Source organism: Chelon labrosus, assembly GCF_963514085.1.
Source record: "Chelon labrosus genome assembly, chromosome: 18".
Taxonomy (NCBI): Eukaryota; Metazoa; Chordata; class Actinopteri; order Mugiliformes; family Mugilidae; genus Chelon; species Chelon labrosus.
Genome location: NC_140351.1, coordinates 8401973 through 8427303, shown reverse-complemented (window position 1 = coordinate 8427303; position 25331 = coordinate 8401973). Strand labels below are relative to the sequence as shown.

The 25331-nt window shown below is 40.1% G+C and overlaps 3 protein-coding genes across 3 annotated transcripts; all 3 read left to right on the top strand.

The window, feature by feature from the left end:
* Positions 1-258: 258 nt before the first annotated feature.
* On the top strand, positions 259-4589 carry LOC311503728 (myelin-associated glycoprotein-like; the record flags this gene model as incomplete). Its single annotated transcript, XM_084566602.1, has 7 exons — positions 259-376; positions 2340-2723; positions 2899-3204; positions 3515-3775; positions 3883-3958; positions 4125-4164; positions 4344-4589. 7 exons carry the CDS (start codon positions 259-261, stop codon positions 4587-4589), a joined length of 1431 nt encoding a protein of 476 aa, XP_084422728.1.
* A 5486-nt stretch (positions 4590-10075) lies between these two features.
* Positions 10076-13426, top strand: LOC311503727 (sialic acid-binding Ig-like lectin 13; the record flags this gene model as incomplete). The annotated part of the gene is made up of 7 exons (XM_084566601.1): positions 10076-10124; positions 11218-11601; positions 11783-12088; positions 12183-12443; positions 12702-12777; positions 12944-12983; positions 13163-13426. 7 exons carry the CDS (start codon positions 10076-10078, stop codon positions 13424-13426), a joined length of 1380 nt encoding a protein of 459 aa, XP_084422727.1.
* Positions 13427-21888: 8462 nt separating this feature from the next.
* Positions 21889-24316, top strand: LOC311503726 (myeloid cell surface antigen CD33-like; the record flags this gene model as incomplete). Its single annotated transcript, XM_084566600.1, has 7 exons — positions 21889-21901; positions 22517-22900; positions 23070-23375; positions 23481-23741; positions 23903-23981; positions 24097-24133; positions 24263-24316. 7 exons carry the CDS (start codon positions 21889-21891, stop codon positions 24314-24316), a joined length of 1134 nt encoding a protein of 377 aa, XP_084422726.1.
* Between the last annotated feature and the right edge of the window lie 1015 nt (positions 24317-25331).

Below are 25331 nucleotides of genomic sequence, written 5' to 3'. Positions count from 1 at the left end.
GGGCTGTGTGCTCATCCAAGTTCTCTTCACACTCTTCACACATGACTGTTCTACCATCCATCCCAGCTCAGACAACAACCTTGTTCTGAACACCAGCAAGACCAAGGAGGTCACTGTGGACTACAGGTGGTCAAGGAAGACAGAGCATGCTCCTCTCCTCATATAAGGGGAGGTGGTCGAGCGGGTCAATGACATCAAATTCCTGGGCAACCACATCACATCTGACCTGACCTGACCTGGTCTGTGAACACTCCACACATGGTGAAGAAGGCCCAACAGATACTTTTCTTCCTCAGAAAGCTGAAGAGGGCTGGACTCTCCTGTAAACTACTGACAAACTTCTACAGGACCACAATAGAACCCATCCTCTGTCTCGGTGTGACAGTGTGGTATGGGAGCTGCACAGCACAGGACAGGAGGGACTTAGATTGGGTGTTAAGAACTGCACAGGGGATTGTGGGGGTCCTCTCCCAGTTTTGGGCCATGGACTGTTTGTGCCTCTTCCTTCATGGAAAAAGTACAGAAACATCAGAACCAACAGACTGAGAGACAGCTTCCTCCACAGAGCTGTGAAATCATTCATTCATTCATTTATCTTCTGTCACCGCTTGTCCTGTGAAGGGTCGCGGAAATCAATCAGTTTTATTTTATTTCCTAAAGCGTTTTTGTGTGTGTGTCTGTGTCAGGCTGCACCCGGCTTCCGCCATCTTGTATGCAGTTGTCTGCTGGTGCAGTGGGAGCTCAGAGAGGGACAGGAAGAGACTGAACAAGCTGGTCAGACAGGCGAGCTCTGTCCTGGACTGCTCTTTGGACTCCTTCGAGGAGGTGGGTGAGAGGAGGATGTTAGCCAAGCTGACATCAATCATGGTCAACCCCTCTCACCCACTGCATCAGAGTGTAGGAGACCTAAGCAGCTCCTTCAGCAGCAGACTGCTGCATCCACGCTGCAAGAAGGAACGCCACCGCAGGTCCTTCATCCCAACTTCCATCAGGCTGTACAACACCAGCCTGAGCCAATAATAACTGTCATTTTGCACAAATAAATCTTCTTTTTTGCACTGCCTTTTTCCACAAACCACTACCTCACCATCTTGTAGTTTTTTAAAGTTTTAGCAGTTATTTATTTGTAAAGTTTATTCCACCACCACACTGTATATACAGAATGTCTTTATATTTCTCTCCATATTTTTCAAAGTGTTATTTTTTGTATATGTTTTTCAAATTAGTACTTGTGTTTTTTTGGTAATTTCCCTTGTTGAAGTCGAAGTCGTTATTGTTTTTGTATATATTTTTTGCCAAATTCCCGCACTACTCTGACAAGGTAATTTCCCATACGTAGGATTAATAAACAATAAATAATCTCCACATGTGTGTCTGCCAGTGAGAGGGAGACTCTGATGGTGGCATTAAGAGGCTGCCTATCAAAAGAGGAAATCCAAAAATAATTTACAGAAGACGTCTCTGTGCGCCGACACTGACTGAAGGGAAGTTGAACCCAGTTTACATCTCCACATATAGCTGCCCTCAGTCGCTTCTGTTCCAACAGGACTTCAGCTAAATGTACGGCAAACTAAAATGTCATGATGGACTGGCAAATAGATTTAATGCTTTGTTAAAGCATCAGAGATAATATAAATAAAAATTAAAATAACAGGAGAACATCTACCGATCACCCAAAATATCATGATTCATAAATTAATAAACCATTCACGCCCTCATCAGCTCAAAATGACCATAAAAGGTGACTTCCTCATTCATAGAGATGAAGCAGGAAGGATGAAGACTTCTTCTTTTTTTGCATTTATTCAGTGATAATGAGCAAAAGTACAAAAAACTAAGTCAAGTCTGGATGTTTCCTTTTACATCATGACAACTGAACAGAGAAGTTGGTTATTTAGTCTGCTGCTGATCGACTAAAATAACTGGATATTAAAACCATTTTGTTTATTTATTTTTAACTGCAGATTTATTTGGTAAGAAAACTATTACTATTTTTTAAATTTAAATATTTTAACCTGAGAGAAAAGAAATGACATATTTTTTAACTGTTGTTTTTGTTTCCAGTCTAGGAGATGAGTGTCATGGCAGCCCTGTGTGTGAACGTGGTGACAGTCAACATGTTACTGAGTGTCTTCTTTCTTTCAGGTCAGCTGTTTGTTCAGTCTCTTTTATTTGGAGACATTACTTGAATCATTTCTAGTCTGAAATATTTTCTACTGACATTGTTCAAAGGGTCTACATGTAACATGCTGCAGATGAACTGGAGTTTGTGTCTCATCAACTTTCTCTTCAGGCACATTTTGATCCACATGATGTTCATCATTAGTCTGGTTTTACAGGTGTTTGGGCTGATTGTGATTACTATTCAAACCTCTTCATTACTACACCAAAGAAGATGGAAGCACTGAGTGGATCTTGTTTGAAAATCCCATGTAACTATAGTGAGAAACAAGGAAATAAGTTTGACAGCAGCAGAGAAACCTTTGGAGTGTGGATTAAAAATAACCTATATTTTGGCTCATATCCACATAATGTAGTCTTCAACAGCAGTAAGTCAGTTAACATCTATCCAATGAATATTATTGGAGACCTGAGTCAGAAAAACTGCACCACTCTGTTTTCTAATTTAAACACAAGTCATTCAGACACATACTACTTCAGAGTTGAGAACTGGTCGTTCAAGGCAACAGCTGCTTGTGATCCTTTTCGAATAACAGTTAAAGGTAAGACAGGTTTTATAATTTCACTTTACTTGTAAAAAATGCGGCGCAATTGTAGCTTCGTCCATAACTCTGTGACGCCTCGATAAATTTGTTATGCTCAATAAGTAGAAAGAAAAATGAAAACAAAAACAACAACATCAACAAAATTGATGTTAAATTTTGCACAAAACCACAGATTCTCCTTGGAGACCCAGAATTAATATCTCAGGTGATGTGAAGGAGAAGGAGTCTGTCACTATAACCTGCTCAGCTTTCACTCCCTGTCCACACTCCCCTCCTCAACTCACCTGGAATCTCCAACAAGACCCTCACAACAAAATAGAGGAAAACACAGATGGGACCTTTACAACTAAAATCCAGGAGACCATCACTCTGTCACACACACATGATGGATACAACATCAGCTGTTCTGTCAGATATCCTGTGAATGAAGGAAAAGACGTCAAGACAGCAGAGACACAAGAGACTCTCAGTGTTTCATGTAAGACTTCTGTCTTTGTCTAATATTGTTGTACAGAAATCAGAGACTAAATTTCATCCTTGACTCAGCCGTAAAAAAGCACAATTGTGTTTTTGCAAAAGATCTCTTGACCTTTATTAAGCGAATTGCATGATTTTAAATTGATGCTGCTGCAGATCTTTCAATAGATCATTGTTGTTTCCTTGACAACAGACTCATCTCGTTTCAGAACTTCAATACATGAATCGTTCGTTGTTGGATCCTATCAGCACATGATGATTCATGGAATGATTTGTTTTGATTAATACAGCTAATTTCACGTTTTCCTCAGATGCTCCTAAAGACACCTCAGCATCCATCAGTCCATCAGGTTTGGTGTCAGCAGGTAGCTGGGTGAACCTGACCTGCTCCAGCAGAGCCAAGCCTCCCATCAGACGCTTCACCTGGTTCAAGAACAGCAAAGATGGACACATGATCGTATCTGAAGGACACTTCTACAGCTTCAATGTGACTGATGGAGGAGTTTATTACTGTGTGGCCTCAAATCAACTTGGTAACCAGACGTCACCATGGATTCATCTGAATGTTGAAGGTAAATATCATTCAGTATTCATTTTTCTGAATCCACTCAAACACAGTAAGAGTTATATCTGGTTTCATTATATCAATACGTCCACATTAAATCATGTCTTGTTTTAGTCTCCTCACACTGGGAACCAGTTCTTGGAGGAATCATTGGGATCATCGTACTCATCTGCTTGATCATCTTTGTTTGGTAAGTATCACATATCAAAGCAGCAAACATGACTCAGTTACTGTCGCTGACATTTTAGCTGCACATCCAAAAACATCTGTTTCCCATCAGTCTCAACATTTTACTGTCAAATATATTGACCCTAAAACACAGTATAGTTCATCTAACAGCCTCTGATGTTTTCCAGGTGGTTAAAGTCAAGGCATCAAACTCAACAACAGACTCAGGTTTGTAATGACTAAACTTCTCTGTAGTCTACCTGACTCAGTGTTTAGTTACTTTATATATTATCTCTATCAGAGCAGTCTACTCAACGTATTCAAAAAGTAAAAGTAATGATTTAATAAGGAAGGATTCAGGTGAAGATCTTCCTCACTAAACATCACATGTGGTTCATTTCTTATAGAGTCAAAGAGGTGAAGATCTGGTTGTTGAAGAACCTGCAGGTGAAACAGAAGAAGAAGAAAACATCCATTATGGAGAGATCAACTTCTCCAAGCAGAGACGTGACCCGTCCTCTGTCTCAGTGCAGGACAGTGGACAGCAGCAGGACACGATGTACGCGCAGGTCAACATCAAGAAACCAGCAAAGAGATTAACACAGACTGCTAACGACACAGATTATCTCTATGCTGAAGTCAAGAAAAAATGAGAAGTGTGTTTTGTTTGTGTAGAGACTCAGATTTAATGTGCTGCAAGTTTTTATTCATGCAACTCATTTAACAAAGAAAAAAAGACAGGGAAATGTCTTTTGCCTTCCTGATTGTTGTTCATATATTTCCAGCTTCTCGCTTTAATTCACTTATGTTTCTGATAACATGTTAGGATTCATCTTTTCTTCTTATTGCTCAGTTTTATTGTGTGCATTTCACTCTAATGTTCATGGACATATTTTGTTGTTTGATTTTTTTTTCATAATGAAGGTAACGTCCTGCAAAGTGCAAAGTGTGTGAACCTGCAGTAAAAAAAGAATAAAAGAAAAAAGGAAGTTGAGGTATTTCTAAGTTTAACTACAAATCATCTGTAGTCCATTTCTGCACATACAGATGAATACAGCCTCTGACTGTGTTAACCAGCATGTCTGCATTCATTAAAATAGTGTTGAGATTATATCTGGTTCATTTCTATGTGAATGCATCTACTTCCTGTGTGAGAGCTCTGACTAACCAACTAACCTAAACCATAATAAATAATAAAACATGGAGCAGGAACAGAGCTCAGATCAGATGATGTAGTTAAAGTTCATTCAACAAGCTGTACAGAAACATAAACTTAACTGATAGAGTGTAGACCCTGGTAGTAGTGGAGGAGGAGTGAAGAACGAGGAGGTGTGGATGCTGAGACATCAGTGAGGTGGAGGAGGGCTGAATGAATCTGACAGTGAAATGAGAACTGAGAGCAGCAGAGAAAGGAGGAGTTTTTAAAATGACAGCAGACAAAACGATTGGCCCACATTTTTCAGGATGGTGAGCTCCCCCTTGTGGTGAGAGAAGGTGCAGCACAGACAGACAGTGCTAAGGTGCTGCTCAAACATCCTACAGTCATGTATTTATGTTCCTCAGAGGGTTACACCTCACATGTCTTCATTTTATTTCCTTGATTATTCTACAAGTTTAACTGATTCAGAAAAGCTGCAGTGTTGAATTTCAGTTTCTATTTTGCCAATAACTCTTACAAAAGGATTTAGAAAAACACTTGCACACGTAACCAGTTTGAATCAGATGTTTCCAGGAAGCTTAATATAATAATAGTTGATCAACTATAAATGACCACTCATTTCAGACCTAAAACTTCTTGTAGAGTCCAAAGAACACGACCTACATTTGCTTTATCTTCAGGTTTACGTCCTTGAAACAATTCACCTGTTGACCTCAGAGGAGCCATGTCTACATGAAACTTCCTCTAAAGCAACAAACTCTACTCCATTAGACAATGAGGTTAACGCGAGTGTGGCTGAAGAACCACAGTGAGGTTTCCAGAGAGCAGTGGTGTGAGGTGAACAAAGAAACTGAAGTAAACTCTGTTCAAACAACAGAGAAAGAGGGAAGGACGTTAAACAAGTGACAGACTTCCTGATGTTCTCAGTTAGTTTGAGTCAGTCTGGTGTCAGGATGATCTTAAATCATCCTTCACTGTCTCGTTACTTTTAATCATTGAGGTGGACAAAAATAAAAAATAATATGTCCAAAACATGAAACATGGGGCTTCTGAGGGTGTCCTGTGGTGTCTGGCAACAGGATGTTGTTAATGGGGGCCTTTGGGTCCAGTGGGTTGAGGGGAGGGTCCTCTGTGGACCATCCCACAGACACTTGATCAGTTTGGGATCTAGTGAATTTGGAGGCCAGGTCAACATTGTGCTGTTCTTCATGTTTTTTTTTTAAGTTATTCCTAAAGAGTTTTTGTTTGTGTGCCTGTGTCAGGCTGCATGCTGCTGGGGATGGCTGCTGCCATCAAGGAGTGTCATCGCTATGGGGTGGGGGTGTCTGGTCTGGTCTAGGTGGGTGGTACAAGTAACAAGTAGTGTCTAAGTAACATCCACATGAATGAATGCCAGGTCCAAAAGTTTGAATTAGTCATTGACACCTGATGATCTTAAGAGTCCACAAATTCATATGTCCTGTCTAACACAACATAAGCAGGAAGTCATGTGATATGTTGTGGCTGTACAACCAAACCAACTGTGATCTCAGTCTTAATATATAACGTCCACCTTCTTTCACCAAAGTAGGTTTAACAGGGAAGTTGTTACTTGGTCTCTTTCTGATCTGCTCAATTTCAAAACCACTGATATCAAAACGTTCTACAGTCTTTGTTTCACCTGCAGACTCATCTGGTAAGAAACATGTCACTGCTTTTTATATTTTAATGTTTTAACCTACAGGTTTGTTATTTTTTCTGCAACTCTTGGAAAAATGTGTTGTGGTTGGTTCATGTTGTCAGATACTATTTATGATGTGGGACAGTCTGGTTGTTCATGAAGAGTTGAACATGTGAATTTAAGGAACAGCTTTGTTCTTTTAAAACATCATTAAAGATCCTTTCAACTTAAATAAAAGCTCTAAATGATGCCTTTATGGAAAATGTAAAAACAAAAGCTTCTTTATCTATTTTAGCCTTTTAAACCTCTGTCCCCTATAGAGATACATGTACACACACATTTAGTCTGAGGCTGACAAAGTCGACAAGAGGACAGTCACAGATATGTTGGATTTGCTTTGATATGTTTTCAGTGACAGGTGGGGGTCCCCTGTGGTGTCTCCTACAACTATTACCTAAAATAACTTCCGCTAAAGTCACATTAGTTTCTGTTTGCTAGCAGAGCAGTGAGTCCAGCTCTGTTGTCTGTTGATCAAGTCTAGAGGAGAAATGAACCAATTAACTCCAGAATCACCTGTGAAAACACAGATAAGAAAAGCATTTTGTTGTATTTAGGTGTGAGTGTCATCTTTAAGTCTCAGCTGGCACTGCAAAGAAAACAGAAAAAGTCACTAAATTAATGAACATCTATGAGTGAGACATTTATTTAAAATGGTTAGGAGCTTGGTGCTGCTCAATCTCTCCTCTGCCGAACACTTTCTGACCGTCAACAGCTGCAGGAAGGAGGAGCCACCCATCTGTAAGCCACCCTGTGGTGAACAGTTTGCACAAGTTCTTCACAATAAATGGTGCAAGTGATGTTTCCTGAACGGTCTCTTTATTACAACCCAATAAATGTCTTTAAAATCCTCTTCATCATGTTTAAAATAAGGTCAATGTTAAAGCGTACCTTCATGAGGGAACTCCTGTGTCCATAAACTCTTAATAAGACAATAATAATCTCCACATGTGTGTCTGCCATTGAGAGGGAGACTGTGGTGGTGGCATGATGAGACTGAAAGGCGCCAATCAAAAGAGGAAATCCAAAAATAATTAACAGAAAATGTCTCTGTGTGTGACGACACTGACTGAAGGGAAGTTGAACCCAGTTTACATCTCCATATATAGCTGCCCTCAGTCGCTTCTGTTCCAACACGACTTCAGCTAAATAAAGGTTTAGTGCTTTATAAAAACATCAGGAGAACATGTACCGATCAGCCAAAGTATTATGACAGGTATTCAAATGTGTGGATCTTGTGAGAATTCAAAGTTCTGCCTGAAAAATGTTGGACCTGGCATCCATTCATGTGGATGTTACTTAGACATGTAGCACCCACCTAGACCAGACCAGGCACCCCCACCCCATAGCAATGACACTCCTTGATGGCAGCAGTCATCCCCAGCAGGATGCAGCCTGACACACACAAAAACTGTTTAGGAACAACTAAAAAAAACATGAAGAACAGCACAAGGTGTTGACCTGGCCTCCAAATTCACTAGATGCAAAACTGATAAAGTATCTGTGGGATGATCCACAGAGGACCCTCCCCTCAACATATATCAGTATAACAAATAAAAGTGTATCTTGCCATAATGTTTAATTTAGTTTATTATTGACATAGTTTAGGTTGTGTATTTTGTGGGTGTGGGATATGGTCCCTTGATTGTTAATGATGTAAAAATCTCACTGTTTCAGTGGTTGTTGTTGTTGTTAGTGAATTGTGTAAACAAATTATAAATAACTACAGGTCTGTTCACAGAGTCAAACAGGTGAAGAGAACTTATAATGCCAGAGGACGAAGTCCTGCATGAAGACGTCCACTTCTCTCAACAGAGACCTGGACCTTCCTCCGTCTCAGTGCAGGATAGAAAACAGCTTCACACAGACTGTTGATGGTCCAGAGGATCTCGACACTCAAGTAAAGAAACATTGAGTTCACACCTTCACTGTGAGCTCATACAGTGGGTACGGAAAGTATTCAGACCCCTTTAAAATTTTCACTCTTTCTTTCATTGCAGCCATTTGCTAAAATCAAAAAAGTTCATTTTATTTCTCATTAATGTGCACTCAGCACCCCATCTTGACAGAAAAAAACAGAAATGTAGAATTTTTTGCAAATTTATTAAAAAAGAAAAACTGAAATATCACATGATCATAAGTATTCAGACCCTTTGCTCAGTATTGAGTAGAAGCACCCTTTTGAGCTAGTACAGCCATGAGTCTTCTTGGGAATGATGCAACAAGTTTTTCACACCTGGATTTGGGCATCCTCTGCCATTCTTCCTTGCAGATCCTCTCCATGTATGTCAGGTTGGATGGTGAACGTTGGTGGACAGCCATTTTCAGGTCTCTCCAGAGATGCCCAATTGGGTTTAGGTCAGGGCTCTGGCTGGGCCAGTCAAGAATGGTCACAGAGTTGTTCTGAAGCCACTCCTTCGTTATTTTAGCTGTGTGCTTAGGGTCATTGTCTTGTTGGAAGGTGAACCTTTGGCCCAGTCTGAGGTCCTGAGCACTCTGGAAGAGGTTTTCTTCCAGGATATCTCTGTACTTGGCCACATTCATCTTTCCTTCAGTTGCAACCAGTCGTCCTGTCCCTGCAGCTGAAAAACACCCCCATAGTATGATGCTGCCACCGCCATGTTTCACTGTTGGGATTGTATTGGGCAGGTGATGAGCAGTGCCTGGTTTTCTCCACACATACCGCTTAGAATTAATGCCAAAAAGTTAAATCTTGGTCTCATCACACCAAAGAATCTTATTTCTCATAGTCTGGGAGTCCTTCATGTGTTTTTTGGCAAACTCTATGCTGAGGAGAAGCTTCCATCGGCCACTCGGCCATAAAGCCCCGACTGGTGGAGGGTTGCAGTGAAAGTTGACTTTGTGGAACTTTCTCCCATCTCCCTACTGCATCTCTGGAGCTCAGCCACAGTGATCTTTTGGTTCTTCTTTACCTCTCTCACCAAGGCTCTTCTCCCACGATTGCTCAGTTTGGCTGGACGGCCAGGTCTAGGAAGAGTTCTGGTCGTCCCAAACTTCTTCCATTTAAGGATTATGGAGGCCACTGTGCTCTTCGAAACCTTGAGTGCTGCAGAAATTCTTTTGTAACCTTGGCCAGATCTGTGCCTTGCCACAATTCTGTCTCTGAGCTCTTTGGGCAGTTCCTTCGACCTCATGATTCTCATTTGCTCTGACATGCACTGTGAGCTGTAAGGTCTTACACAGACAGGTGTGTGCCTTTCCTAATCAAGTCCAATGACCTAATTAAACACAGCTGGACTCCAATGAAGGAGCAGAACCATCTTAAGGAGGATCTGAAGAAATGGACAGCATGTGAGTTAAATATGAGTGTAACAGCAAAGGGTCTGAATACTTATGACCATGTGATATTTCAGTTTTTCTTTTTAATAAATTTGCAAAAATTTCTACTTTTCTGTCAAGATGGGGTGCTGAGTGTACATTAATGAGAAATAAAATGAACTTTTTTGATTTTAGCAAATGGCTGCAATGAAACAAAGAGTGAAAAATTTAAAGGGGTCTGAATACTTTCCGTACCCACTGTACAAGATGTTAGTTCATGTTAAAAGACACAGAGGCCTGGATGAAAATATGTTGCGTTTACTGATCACAGTTCAATGACAGGAAACTTAATTCTCCACAGCCTGCAGCTCATATGTTTTTTCTCAGCCATGATGTTATCAAAGTTCCTCTTTGTGTTCTGCCTTATAAGTATATCATTGCATCTACAGTAGATATAAATATTGAAAAGCTGTGATCGACAGTAAGTGACAGTTGTGAGACAGTGAACGTAATTGGAAATTAATAAACCATTCACACCCTCATCAGCTCAAAATGACCATAAAAGGTGACTTCCTCATTCACAGAGATGAAGCAGGAAGGATGAAGTACAAAAAAAAAATTCAAGTCTGGGTGTTTACTTTTACACCACGACAACTAAACAGAGAAGTTGGTTATTTGATCTGCTGCTGATCTACTGAAATTCACAAATGACTGGATATTAAAACAATATTGTTTCTTTCTTTTTAACTGCAGATTTATTTGGTAAGAAAACTATTACTGTTTTTTAAATTTCCACTTTTTAACCAGTGAGGAAGCACATGATATATTTTAATAGTCATCTTTGTTTCCAGTCTAGGAGATGAGAGTCATGGCAGCCCTGTGAGTGAACGTGGTGACAGTCAACATGTTACTCAGTGTCTTCTTTCTTTCAGGTCAGCTGTTTGTTCAGTCTCTTTTATTTGGAGACATTACTTGAATCATTTCTAGTCTGAAATATTTTCTACTGACATTGTTCAAAGGGTCTACATGTAACATGCTGCAGATGAACTGGAGTTTGTGTCTCGTCAACTTTCTCTTCAGGCAGATTTTCATCCACATGATGTTCATCATTAGTCTGGTTTTACAGGTGTTTGGGCTGATTGTAATCTAACACCAGTCCTCTTCATTACTGCACCAAAGAAGATGGAAGCACTGAGTGGATCTTGTTTGAAAATCCCATGTAACTATAGAGAGACACCATATAAAGGGTTTGACAGCAGCAGAGAAACCTTCGGAGTGTGGATTAAAAATGACTTGAGATTTGGCCCATATCCAAATAATGTAGTCTTCAACAGTAGTAAGTCAGTTAAAATCTATCCAATGAATATTACTGGAGACCTGAGTCAGAAAAACTGCACCACTCTGTTTTCTAATATAAACACAAGTCATTCAGACACATACTACTTCAGAATTGAGAACTGGCCGTTCATGGCAACAGCTGATTGTGATCCTCTTCAAATAACAATTAAAGGTAAGACAGGTTTTATAATTTCACTTTACTTGAATAAAATGTGAAAGGAATTGTACCTGAGTCCATAAACTGTGTAATGCTAAACCTTCTCAAAAAATTTCCTATGCTCAATACGTAGGAGGAAAAATGGAAAAAAAACAAAACAACAAAAACTGATGTTAAATTTTGCACAAAACCACAGATTCTCCTTGGAGACCCAAAATTAATATCTCAGGTGATGTGAAGGAGAAGGAGTCCGTCACTATAACCTGCTCAGCTTTCACTCCCTGTCCACACTCCCCTCCTCAACTCACCTGGAATCTCCAACAAGACCCTCACAACAAAATAGAGGAAAACACAGATGGGACCTTTACAACTAAAATCCAGGAGACCATCACTCTGTCAGACACACATGATGGATACAACATCAACTGTTCTGTCAGATATCCTGTGAATGAAGGAAAACACGTCAAGACAGCAGAGACACAAGAGACTCTCAGTGTTTCATGTAAGACAACCAGAGTTTGTTGCAATGTTGCATATGAGTATATGTGCGATATCATGTGTTTTGATTAATACAGACAATTTATCATTTTCCTCAGATGCTCCTAAAGACACCTCAGCATCCATCAGTCCATCAGGTTTGGTGTCAGCAGGTAGCTGGGTGAACCTGACCTGCTCCAGCAGAGCCAAGCCTCCCGTCAGACGCTTCACCTGGTTCAAGAACAGCAAAGATGGACCCATGAATGTATCTGAAGGACACTTCTACAGCTTCAATGTGACTGATGGAGGAGTTTATTACTGTGTGGCCTCAAATCAACTTGGTAACCAGACGTCACCATGGATTCATCTGAATGTTACAGGTAAATGCAGAAGTGAATTCAGTCAGCTCTCGTGTTATTTCTCTTGTTTCTTTTCTGATGTTCTCTGTCTATTTTAGTTTCACTTTGTTTTATTTTCTATGAACAGAGAGCTCTCAGACTACAGTTACTGGGATTAATCTCACTGCTGAAGGTAAATATCATTCAGCATTTATATTTCTGAATCCACTCAAACACAGTAAGAGTTATATCTGGTTTCATTATATCAGTACATCCACATTAAATCATGTCTTGTTTTAGGCTCCTCACACTGGGAACCAGTTCTTGGAGGAATCATTGGGATCATCGTACTCATCTGCTTGATCATCTTTGTTTGGTAAGTATCACATATCAAAGCAGCAAACATGACTCAGTTACTGTCGCTGACATTTTAGCTGCACATCCAAAAACATCTGTTTCCCATCAGTCTTAACATTTTACTGTCAAATATATTGACCCTAAAACACAGTATAGTTCATCTAACAGCCTCTGATGTTTTCCAGGTGGTTAAAGTCAAGGCATCAAACTCAACAACAGACTCAGGTTTGTAATGACTAAACTTCTCTGTAGTCTACCTGACTCAGTGTTTAGTTACTTTATATATTACCTCTATCAGAGCAGTCTACTCAACGTATTCAAAAAGTAAAAGTAATGATTTAATAAGGAAGGATTCAGGTGAAGATCTTCCTCACTAAACATCACATGTGGTTCATTTCTTATAGAGTCAAAGAGGTGAAGATCTGGTTATTGAAGAACCTGCAGGTGAAACAGAAGAAGGAGAAAACATCCATTATGGAGAGATCAACTTCTCCAAGCAGAGACGTGATCCATCCTCTGTCTCAGTGCAGGACAGTGGACAGCAGCAGGACACGATGTACGCACAGGTCAACATCAACAAACCAGCAAAGAGATTAACACATATTGCTAACGACACAGATTATCTCTATGCTGAAGTCAAGAAAAAATTAGATCAATTTTGTTTGTGAAGAGACTCAGACTTAATGTGCTGCAAGTTTTATTCATGCAACTCATTTAACAAAGAAAAAAAGACAGGAAAATGTCTTTTGCCTTCCTGATTGTTGTTCATATATTTCCAGCTTCTCGATTTAATTCACTCCTGTTTCTGATAACATGTTAGGATTCATCTTTTCTTCTTATTGCTGAGTTTTATTCTGTGATGAATTTGGCTCTAATCTTCATGGACATATTTTTTTGTTTTGATTTTTGTTTTCATAATACAGGTAACATCTTGCAAAGTTCAAAGTGTGTGAACCTGCAGTCAATAAAAAAAAAAAGGAAGTTGAGGTATTTCCAAGTTGAACTACAAGTCCTCTGTAGTCCATTTCTGCACATAGAGATGAATACAGCCTCTTACTCTTTTAACCAGCATGTCTGCATTCATTAAAATAGTGTTGAGATTATGTCTGGTTCAATTCTGTGTGAATGCATCTACTTCCTGTGTGAGAGCTCTGACTAACCAACTAACCTAAACCATAATAAATAATAAAACATGGAGCAGGAACAGAGCTTAGATCAGCTGATGTAGTTGAAGTTCATTCAACAAGCTGTACAGAAACATAAACTTAACTGATAGAGTGTAGACCCTGGTAGTAGTGGAGGAGGAGTGAAGAACGAGGAGGTGTGGATGCTGAGACATCAGTGAGGTGGAGGAGGGCTGAATGGATCTGACAGTGAAATGAGAACTGAGAGCAGCAGAGAAAGGAGGAGTTTTAAAATGACAGGAGACAAAATGATTGGCCCACAGACAGAGGTTGTGATTGGTTAAAGTGAGGAAGGAACACCATACTGTACATGTAAATAGTGTGATGTATATTTCAGGACGGTGAGCTCCCCCTTGTGGTGAGAGAAGGTGCAGCACAGACAGACAGTGCTAAGGTGCTGCTCAAACATCCTACAGTCATGTATTTATGTTCCTCAGAGGGTTTTACCTCACATGTCTTCTTTTAATTTCTTTGATTTTCTACAAATTTGACTGATTCAGAAAAGCTGCACTGTTGAATTTCAGTTTCTGTTTCACCAATAACTCCTAAAAAAGGATTTAGAAAAACACTTGAACACTTAATCAATTTTAATCAAATATTTCCAGGAAGCTTAAAATAATAATAAAAGTTGATCTGTTGATTGATGACCACTCATATCAGACCTAAAACTTCTTGTAGAGTCCAAAGAACACGATTTGCTTTATCTTCAGGTTTATATGCTTGAAACAATTCACCTGTTCACCTCAGAGGAGCCGTGTCTACATGTACTGATAGATTCATATGTGAATATTTACATTTGACAGAGTGTGTTTTATAGAACAGAAAACTTCCTCTAAAACAACAAACTCTACTCCATTAGACAATGAGGTTAACGCGAGTGTGGCTGAAGAACCACAGTGAGGTTTCCAGAGAGCAGTGGTGTGAGGTGAACAGAGAAAATGAAGCATACTTTGTTCAAACAACAGAGAAAGAGGGAAGGACGTCAAACAAGTGACAGACTTCCTTTATGTTCTTAGATAGTTTGGGTCAGTCTGGTGTCAGGATGATCTCAAATCATCCTTCTCTGTCTTGTTACTTTTAATCATTGAGGTGGAGAAAAATAAAAAATAATATGTGCAAAACATGAAACATGGGCCTTCTGAGGGTGTCCTGTGGTGTCTGGCAACAGGATGTTGTAAGTGGGGCTCTTTGGGTCCTGTGTGTTGAGGGAAGGGGCCTCAGTGGATCATCCCACAGATACTTGATCAGTTTGGGTTCTAGTGAATTTGGAGGCCAGGACAACACCTTGTGCTGTTCTTCATGTTTTTTTAGTTGTTCCTAAACCGTTTTTGTGTGTGTGCCTGTGTCAGGCTGCGTCCGGATGGCTGCTACCATCAAGGAGTGTCATTGCTATGGGGTGGGGGTGCCTGGTCTGGTCTAGGGGGGTGCTCCATGTCTAAAGGCGTATTCACACCAGGAAGGTCCGTTAGTTCACTTGTTTGGTCCGGACCAATTTTTTTTTTCTTTATTTTTTTTTAGTGCGGTTCGCTTTCACACTGTGATTAATTGCAACCGGACCAGAATTTATAAACAAAAACACATGTGCTAAGGTCGTTCAGCCATTGGCTGGTAAACGTATAGGCGGGGTAAAGAAGGAAGCCAAATGTCCCACGTAAATAGGCTACACCCACTAAACATTAGACGTCTGATTGACGTGCAGATCAGGTCTATATTGCGTCCGTCCGTCCATGACCAATTCTGAACGTCTACACGACGTGCAAACTAGGTCCGCTATTTCGACGTCTAACCATGACCCCATTTAGACCTCAATATGCCGTTCAACATTTGATCGTCAGACGTGATAACTTTTCTGGAGGTCATATGGACGTCTAAGACAGGTGCAGGAAATTGACGAATGTATTTTTTTTTATTTAAGATAAATATCAAACTTCTTGTTATCAACATGATTAATCAATATGAATGATTAATAATTTATATTCATATTCATTGTTGATTGTTGATTTGCGATTAAAAAATATTTATTATTTATTTATTGTATAGGCTACATAATATTTTGTTATTTTACATTTTCTTATTTTTCCTACTGGTTTATTTAAGGGGACCGTAGTTTGTGCAACTAATCCGGTCTGGCTAAATTTAACTGAGTTCTGCGCCTCAGTCATATCGGGTGAAATGTGTGCGAATTCGCGACTCTAACTGGCTGAGGCATTGTGTCATCACATACACCGTAAGAGCCACTCTGATTGGCCCAGGTGTTCCTCTTCTGTGGAAGCAATGGCCGAGTCTGCACCGTAGGCTACAGCTGGTCTAAATCATCGTTCACTAAATTGCAGGTAAGTTCGGTCAACCCATACTGCCTAGTTAACTTTATGTTCATTTATAGTGTTTGCTGTTTTAGCTTTGTCGTATTAATCTAAGCAGTTGTTGCTACAGTTAGCATTGCATCTTTTCCCATCAGCTGGTTAGCTTTTGAACACAACCACCGTGCTAACGTGCTACAGACGCTTTAACGTGAACAATTGTACACATTAAAGCGTTTATTAGACGTCGAAATGTTTGCAGGGAACACTGCAAACAACAGTTGCTCGGTCGCTATCATTATCAGAGCGATAGTAGTTATTCCTGTGTGAGACTTTGGCTGGCCGCCATTGTTGGGATAACTGTTCTTGTTGTTGTTTTTTTCCGGCAATACAGACGCATTCTAAAGAAGCTGCTGGCGGTGTTAACTGGCGTTTCGATCGCTAATCATTTGTCTTTTTTTACTTGTGCAGATGGAGTCATCCTGTTTGATAATCGGGCAACTGAGGACTTCATAAGGGCACTTTTTTTTTACTTTTATTTTTATTATTATGTTATGTTATTATTATGTTATTGTTCTATTATATTTGTAGGCTATTGTTACATTTTTATTCACAGACCGAAGGTAATTTTATTTATTGTATTTTATCACTTTTTCACAAATTGTACTGCATTTTATGCTGCCTAAGACTGACGTTTGCAATAAAGATTGGGGAAAAAACTGTCGGGATTGGATTGTGATTTATTGTAGACCTGACTGTAGTCTAAAATGAGTTTAAGTTTAACGTAGAAACGACGTCTAGAAGACCACATTCGGACTACAACTGGCTCCTATACAGAGGTCCTGTGGACGTCGGTAACGGACGTTCACTCGACGTCGGGAAAAGACGTCGTCTGTTGTAACAGTCTGCACCTTCAGAGGACCAAACTTCGACGTGCAAAAACGACGTTGAAAAGACGTTATTTGAACGTGTCTTTGCGCAGTGGGGAGAGTCAATGGGAGAAGCTGGGGCGATTTTCCACGCTGATGAATTCGCCCAGAGAGGCGGGACCATTTGAAACGCGACTTGAACCTGACGATTCTGATGACAGATAATATGTCTAGAACACTGAAAACTACTTTTGCTGTGATAGAATTTGTAAAAAAAAAAAATCCTCTTTCTCCCAGCTGGTAGGGCGTCGCCCAAATCGCCCCTATACACCATCCGCCCCTGGTCTAAAATGAGTTTAAGTTTAAAGTAGAAACGACGTCTAGAAGACCACATTCGGACTACAACTGGCTCCTATACAGAGGTCCTGTGGACGTCGGTAACGGACGTTCACTCGACGTCGGGAAAAGACGTCGTCGTAACAGTCTGCACCTTCAGAGGACCAAACTTCGACGTGCAAAAACGACGTTGAAAAGACGTTATTTGAACGTGTCTTTGCGCAGTGGGCAATGGAGACTTTGCGTACTACTGTAGGTCTACTTGTTATTATGCTAGCAATATGGTTTATAAACTGAGCGCTGGAATCCCCTCTCTCTCATTTGTTTACTAAAAATCTTATATACTTCTGCATTTTTATGTGTTTTCTTCAGCATTTGAGATATCTGGACATCTGCCCAGATATCTAGGAGGCAGCGTGTCTCCTCAGAGCTCGGTTAAGCCACGGCTCATCTCTACCTAACCTACCTGCGTTTGTTTGCTTCACGTGTCTCTCTCTGTTGTGTGTGTCACTGGGCTATCCTACATTTCCCATAACTAGTGCAGTGCCCGTCGGAAGTATGTATTCCTATAGTGGGAGCTGAAGAAGATTTTTCAGTTGTGACCATTGTCGTGACACCTGCCCAGTTTCAAATCAATCGGGCCAACGGTTCGCGACATATGCGTGCCACAGACAGACAGACACACAGACGCTTCTTGATAGATGCGCGAAAACTACGGGAGCTCGTCAAATCCAAAAAGGTAGATTTTTGCAACTTGGGTCGGATCGAGGTCGGGCTGCTTTCACACCATAAAGGAACCGCACCAGGGTTCGGTAGGAACCGCTCCGAGACCACCTCCTCAGCTGGGTCTCGGTCCGCTTGTTTGGTCCGCACCAGAGTTCGAGTGATTGTATTCACACCAGTCAAAAAGGTCCGAACCAAGCAAGGAAACGAACTTGAGTTCGTTTTAATCGAACTAAACAAGGCAGGTGTGAATACACCCTAAGTAACATCCACATGAAAGAATGACAGGTCCAAAAGTTTCAATTAGTCATTAACGCCTGATGAACTTAAGAGTCCACATATTAACATGTCCTAACACAAGATAAGCAGGAAGTCATGTGATATGTTGTGGCTGTACAACCAAACCAACTGTGCTCACAGTCTTAATGTATAACGTCCACCTTCTTTCAAAGTAGGTTTAACAGGGAAGTTGTTACTTGGTCTCTTTCTGATCTGCTCAAGCTCAAAACCACTGATATCAAAACGTTCTACAGTCTTTGTTTCACCTGCAGACTCGGTAAGAAACATGTCACTGCTTTTTATATTTTAATGTTTTAACCTACAGGTTTGTTATTTTAACGCTTTTCTGCAACTCTTGGAAACTTGTGTTGTTGGTTCGGACTGCGTAAGCCAACACTTTATTTCATATATAGTGTAAATCATCACATAATTATGTAAATTTCTATTTAAATGCAACTCTACTGATGTTGTCAGATACTATTTATGATGTAGGACAGTCTGGTTGTTCATGAAGAGTTGAACATGTGAATTTAAGGAACAACTTTATTCTCTGAAAACAACATTAAGCATCCTTTCAACTTAAATGAAAGCTCTAAATGATGCCTTTATGTAAAATGTAAAAAAAAAAAAAAAGCTTCTTTAATCATTTTAGCCTTTTAAACCTCTGTCCCCTATAGAGATACATGTACACACACATTTAGTCTGAGGCTGACAAAGTCGACAAGAGGACAGTCATAGATATAAGGTCAGTGTTAAAGCATACCTTCATGAGGGAACTCCTGTCTCCATAAACTCTTAATAAGACAATAATAATCTCCACATACACTATATTACCAAAAGTATTCGCTCACCTGCCTTTACTCATTCTATGAACTGAAGTGCCATCCCATTCCTAACTCATAGAATTCAATATGATGTCGGTCCACCTTTTGCAGCTATTACAGCTTCAACTCTTCTGGGAAGACTGTCCACAAGGTTGAGGAGAGTGTTTATAGGAATTTTTGACCATTCTTCCAAAAGCGCATTGGTGAGGTCACACACTGATGTTGGTCGAGAAGGCCTGGCTCTCAGTCTCCGCTCTAATTCATCCCAAAGGTGTTCTATCGGGTTCAGGTCAGGACTCTGTGCAGGCCAGTCAAGTTCATCCACACCAGACTCTGTCATCCACGTCTTTATGGACCTTGCTTTGTGCACTGGTGCACAGTCATGTTGGAAGAGGAAGGGGCCCGCTCCAAACTGTTCCCACAAGGTTGGGAGCATGGAATTGTCCAAAATGTTTTGGTATCCTGAAGCATTCAATGTTCCTTTCACTGGAACTAAGGGGCCAAGCCCAGCTCCTGAAAAACAACCCCATACCATAATTCCTCCTCCACCAAATTTCACAGTTGGCACAATGCAATCTGAAATGTACCGTTCTCCTGGCAACCTCCAAACCCAGACTCGTCCATCAGATTGCCAGATGGTAAAGCGTGATTCATCACTCCAGAGAACGCGTCTCCACTGCTCTAGAGGCCAGTGGCGGCGTGCTTTACACCATTGCATCCGACGCCTTGCATTGCACTTGGTGATGTGTGGCTTGGCTGCAGCTGCTCGGCCATGGAAACCCATTCCATGAAGCTCTCTGCGTACTGTACTTGGGCTAATCTGAAGGTCACATGAAGTTTGTAGGTCTGTAGCAATTGACTGTGCAGAAAGTCGGCGACCTCTTTGCACTATGCGCTTCAGCATCCGCTGACCCCTCTCCGTCACTTTACGTGGCCTACCACTTCGTGGCTGAGTTGCTGTTTTTCCCAAACGCTTCCATTTTGTTATAATAGAGCTGACAGTTGACTGTGGAATATTTAGGAGCGAGGAAATTTCACGACTGGATTTGTTGCACAAGTGGCATCCTATGACAGTTCCACGCTGGAATTCACTGAGCTCCTGAGAGCGGCCCATTCTTTCACAAATGTCTTGTTTCACAGTCTGCATGCCTGAGTGCTTGAATTTATACACCTGGGGCCAGGCCAAGTGATTAGAACACCTGATTCTGATCATTTGAATGGGTGAGCGAATACTTTTGGTAATATAGTGTATGTGTCTGCCAGTGAAAGGGAGACTGTGATGGTGGCATGATCAGAATCAGAATCAGAATCAGACTTTATTGGCCAAGCATGTTTACACATACAAGGAATTTGCTTTGGTCCAAAAGAATAGGCCGTGGCCAACCTCCGCGGAGACTGAAAGGCGCCAATCAAAAGAGGAAATCCAAGAATAATTAACAGAAAATGTCTCTGTGTGTGACGACACTGACTGAAGGGAAGTTGAACCCAGTTTACATCTCCACATATAGCTGCCCTCAGTCGCTTCATGACTTCAGCTAAATATACGGCAAACTAAAATGTAATGATGGACTGGCAAATAGATTTACTGCTTTGTTAAAGGATCAGAGATAATATAACCAAAAAAAACTAAAATAATAGGAGATCATACACAGATCAGCCGAAATATCATGACCACTGATAGGAGAAGTAAATAACATTGACCATCTTGTGACAATTCAGAGTTCTGCTGGGAAACTTGTGGACCTGCTATTCATTCGTGTAGATGTTACTTAGACATGTAGCACGCACCTAGACCAGACCAGGCACCCCCACCCCATAGAAATGACACTCCTTGATGGCAGCAGCCATCCCCAGCAGGACGCAGCCTGACACAGACACACACACAAAAACGCTTTAGGAACAACTAAAAAAAAAACATGAAGAACAGCACAAGCTGTTGATCTGGCCTCCAAATTCACTAGATCCCAAACTGATCAAGTCTCTGTGGGATGATCCAGAGAGGACCCTCCCCTCAACATATATCAATATAACAAACAACAGTGTAACTTGCCACCATTGCTGTTGTTAATAGATTGTGCAATTTCAAGAAACTATAAATAACTACAGGTCTGTTCACAGATTCAAACAGGTGAATTATCAAACTCCATTCAATTATCAGAGGAAGACACCCTGCATGAAGACGTCCACTTCTCTCAGCAGAGACCTGAACCTTCCTCCGTCTCAGTGCAGGACAGAAAATAGCTTCACACAGACTGTTGACGGTCCAGAGGATCTCTACACTCAAGTAAAGAAACACTTTTCACACCTTTACTGTGAGCTCATACAAGATGTTAGTTCATGTTAAAAGACACAGAGGCCTGAACGAGAATATGTTGCTTTCACTGACCACAGTACAATGACAGGAAACTTAATTCTCCACATCCTGCAGCTCATATGTTTTTTCTCAGTCATGATGTTATCAAAGTTCTTCTTTGTGTTCTGCCTCATCAGTTTATCATTGCTTCGACAGTAGATATAAATATTGAAAAGCTGTGATCGACAGTAAGTGATGACAGTTGTGAGACAGTGAACGTAATCGGAAATTAATAAACCATCCACACCCTGATCAGCTCAAAATGACCATAAAAGGTGACTTCCTCATTCACAGTGATGAAGCAGGAAGGATGAAGACTTCTTGTATTTTTGCATTTATTCAGTGATAACTAGCAGAAGTGATGAAAAAAATAAGTCAAGTCTGGATGTTTCCTTTTACACCACGACAACTAAACAGAGAAGTTGGTTATTTGATCTGCTGCTGATCAACTGAAATTCACAAATTACTGAATATTAAAACCATATAGTTTCTTTCTTTTAACTGCAGATTTATTTGGTAAAAAAAAAAAAAAAAAATGTTACTGTTTTTTAAATTTAAATATTTTAACCTGAGAGCAATCACATGATATATTTTGGTTTTTGTCTTTGTTTCCAGTCTAGGAGATGGGTGTCATGGCAGCCCTGTGTGTGAACATGGTGACAGTCAACATGTTACTGAGTGTCTTCTTTCTTTCAGGTCAGCTGTTTGTTCAGTCTCTTTTATTTGGAGACATTACTTCAATCATTTCTAGTCTGAAATATTTTCTACTGACATTGTTCAAAGGGTCTACATGTAACATGCTGCAGATGAACTGGAGTTTGTGTCTCATCAACTTTCTCTTCAGGCAGATTTTGATCCACATGATGTTCATCATTAGTCTGGTTTTACAGGTGTTTGGGCTGGTTGTGATAAGGATTCAGACCTCTTCATTACTGCGCCAAAGGAGATGGAAGCACTGAGTGGATCTTGTTTGAAAATCCCATGTAACTATAGAGAGGAACCAGGAAAAGGGTTTAACAGCAGCAGAAAAACATTCGGAGTGTGGATTAAAAATAACTCAAAATTATACCAATATCCAGATAATGTAGTCTTCAACAGCAGAAAGTCAGTTAACATCTATCCAATGAATATTACTGGAGACCTGAGTCAGAAAAACTGCACCACTCTGTTTTCTGATTTAAAGATAAGTCATTCAGACACATACTACTTCAGAATTGAGAACTGGCCGTTCAGGTCAACAGCTGATTGTGATCCTCTTCAAATAACAGTTAAAGGTAAGACAGGTTTTATAATTTCACTTTACTTGAATAAAATGTGAAAGCAGTTCTACCTTGTTCCATAAACTCTAATGCTAAACCTTCTCAGTAAATTTGTTATGCTCAGTATGTAGGAGGAAAAATTAAAACAACTAAAACTGATGTGAAATTTTGCACAAAACCACAGATTCTCCTTGGAGACCCAGAATTAATATCTCAGGTGATCTGAAGGAGAAGGAGTCTGTCACTATAACCTGCTCAGCTTTCACTCCCTGTCCACACTCCCCTCCTCAACTCACCTGGAATCTCCAACAAGACCCTCACAACAAAACAAAGGAAAACACAGATGGGACCTTTACAACTAAAATCCAGGAGACCATCACTCTGTCAGACACACATGATGGATACAACATCAGCTGTTCTGTCAGATATCCTGTGAATGAAGGAAAAGATGTCAAGACAGCAGAGACACAAGAGACTCTCAATATTTCATGTAAGACAACCAGAGTTTGTTGTTGGATCCTGTCAGCACATGATGATTCATGGGATGTCAGCTGTTTGTGATGAATAAAGTCAATCTCTGTCACATTTTCCTCAGATGCTCCTAAAGACACCTCAGCATCCATCAGTCCATCAGGTTTGGTGTCAGCAGGTAGCTGGGTGAACCTGACCTGCTCCAGCAGAGCCAAGCCTTCCGTCAGACGCTTCACCTGGTTCAAGAACAGCAAAGATGGACCCATGATCGTATCTGAAGGACACTTCTTTAGCTTCAATGTGACTGATGGAGGAGGTTATTATTGTGTGGCCTCAAATCAACTTGGTTACCAGACGTCACCATGGATTCTTCTGAATGTTGAAGGTAAATATCGTTGATGGAAACATTTCAACTGAGTCAGTTTGACTCTTGATGTTCCTTGTTTCATATTTCATTTTGGTTTGTGAAGAAATACTGAAGTGAGTAAGATTGTGTTTCATAATATACAACATGGTAACCATGCTGTCTTGTTTCTGATGATCCAGAGTTTGGGGTTGATGTCCACGTTCCAGTTACAATCCTGGGAATCTTAATTCTCTACAGTACAATCATCATCTTTGAGTGGTGAGACAAACTTTTCTCTGATATGATACTTTGCAGCTGGAGATCATTTGTTCTCTTTTAAATGTTCAGTGTTTAACATCTGTTAATATTTATTCATCTTCTCTTTTTCTTTCAGCTGGTTTAGATCCAGATTCTCCAACAAACCAGAGAAGGTAAGAAAGCTGAGTTTGTTGCTGTTATTATTATAATAATTATCTAAACAACTGTACTACCTGAAGTTAAGCCATAAATCATCATCACATATTGAGCTGACCTCTCTCTGTGTTGTTCCATTTCCACAGGACACAGGAGAAGAAGACGATGTCAACAGAGTGATTGAGGTTCATGCTTCATGAGCCACAAGGAGAGGAGGAAGATGTCAAGTTCATTGTCAGTGGAATGATTTATTATTTCTGATTCCTTGTGTATACCTGCACATGTGTTACTTATTTAGTGAAATGTGATATTTTTTTATTTTATTTTTTTTTTATTTTTTTTGTGGATCGTAGCATCATCCAGGTCTGTACATGTAAAATAATGTTGTTTTGTGGAAGATGAAGAATTGAATATAAATTTGTATTCAGACGACCTTCAGTGTTGATGTTTTGTTTTTTCTACGGAGGAAACGCTGAATCAAATACAGCTTCATCAATAATCTGTATAAGACGACATTACAATAATTTTATTTTGCCTTCCTGATTGTTGTTCATATATTTCCAGCTTCTCGCTTTAATTCAATCCTTTTTCTGATAACATGTTAAGATTCATCTTTTCTTCTTGTTGCTCAGTTTTATTCTGTGATGCATTTGGCTCTAATCTTCATGGACATATTTTGTTGTTGGTAATGTCCTGCAAAGTGTGTGAACCTGCAGTGAAGTTGAGGTATTTCTAAGTTTAACTACAAATTCTCAGTAGTCCATTTCTGCACATACAGATGAATACAGCCTCTGACTGTGTTAACCAGCATGTCTGCATTCATTAAAATAGTGTTAGACTACAGTCTGGTCTACAATAAATCACAATCCAATCCCGACAGTTTTTTCCCCAATCTTTATTGCAAACGTCAGTCTTAGGCAGCATAAAATGCAGTACAATTTGTGAAAAAATGGTAAAATACAATAAATAAAATTACCTTCGGTCTGTGAATAAAAATGTAACAATAGCCTACAAATATAATACAAATAGAACAATAACATAATAATAAAAATAAAAGTAAAAAAAAAAAGTGCCCTTATGAAGTCCTCAGTTGCCCGATTATCAAACAGGATGACTCCATCTGCACAAGTAGAAAAAGACAAATGATTAGCGATCGAAACGCCAGTTAACACCGCCAGCAGCTTCTTTAGAATGCGTCTGTATTGCCGGAAAAAC